This window comes from Caenorhabditis briggsae (genome assembly GCF_000004555.2).
Source record: "Caenorhabditis briggsae AF16 supercontig from assembly CB4, cb25.NA_187, whole genome shotgun sequence".
NCBI classification, from domain to species: Eukaryota; Metazoa; Nematoda; class Chromadorea; order Rhabditida; family Rhabditidae; genus Caenorhabditis; species Caenorhabditis briggsae.
This window is the reverse complement of record NW_025543300.1, coordinates 2,472-3,387: the sequence shown is the minus strand read 5'-3', so window position 1 is coordinate 3,387 and position 916 is coordinate 2,472. Positions and strand designations below refer to the sequence as shown.

Here is a 916-nt window from a genome sequence, read left to right as displayed (position 1 = left end):
ATTTCACTGAAAATCAAGCTGACTACAGTAGAACAAAAATCGACATTCAAAATGAAAACTGTACGGAGAAATCGGAATCATATTTGTAAAAAGAATTACTGTAGAAAATGAAAATGGTTTTTAAAATGAAAAATATTTTTTATGACACTTCGTTCTTGGCAAGCATATTTTTTGACAAAAAAAAACTCGTCTCTTTTTTCTATTGACCCCGAAATTTTTTTTGAAAAGACTGGAGAATGATTCGCAAACCCTTGACAGGTCTTGTAAGTTTTGAAAAAAGCTTTTTCCTCACCTCTACATTCTGACCATTTCTGTTCGCCATGAAGTTTGTGAAGAAATCTAATTGTTCTTCAATTTCCTGGCGAATCTCGCGATTCTCAGCTTCTATGATCTCCTCATCGTTTGACTCATCATCACTATTCGATTCATCAGATGATGAATCACCATAAATCTGAAGGTCGTACATTTCTTGGACCAGTTCGTCTGCATTATCATATTCCCCATCCTGTACAAAATATTCGCCTTCCTCGTTTTCATCGTCTTCATTGTCTTCATCGAAAACTAGGAAGTTTCCAAAAACTAGGAAGTTCGGATCAATGTTTTCTTTATTGCTCTCATCCTCGTTTCCGTTTATGTTACCTAGAAAAAATTCTGCCGTATTTTCTTTGATAGAAGCTCACCCAAGCTGTCAATTTTGAGCTTAATTATCTCAATTTTTCTGGAAGACATTTAAAACACGTCAATTGATAAAACATTGGAAATTTTATGATAGATAATTTATCAAAATACATTTTTTTCGATTTTTTCACAGGAATTGAGATAATTGAGCTCAACGTAGACCACTTGTGTGGGATTCTATCAGAGGAAGTACGGCACATTGATATTTAGAAGGAACTAGGCAGGAAGAAAATTGAAA

At 34.0% G+C, this 916-nt stretch overlaps 1 protein-coding gene across 1 annotated transcript in view; it reads right to left on the bottom strand.

Annotated features, from left to right (window-relative positions):
• The window catches only part of CBG24549, a gene marked incomplete at both ends in the record, with an annotated part of 3,231 nt that overhangs the window by 737 nt on the left and 1,578 nt on the right, over window positions 1-916 (bottom strand). Inside the window, one exon of the mRNA XM_045240942.1 lies at window positions 293-639. Within this exon, the coding sequence (XP_045091363.1) occupies window positions 293-639 (347 nt within the window). The remainder of the gene's footprint in view (window positions 1-292; window positions 640-916) is intronic.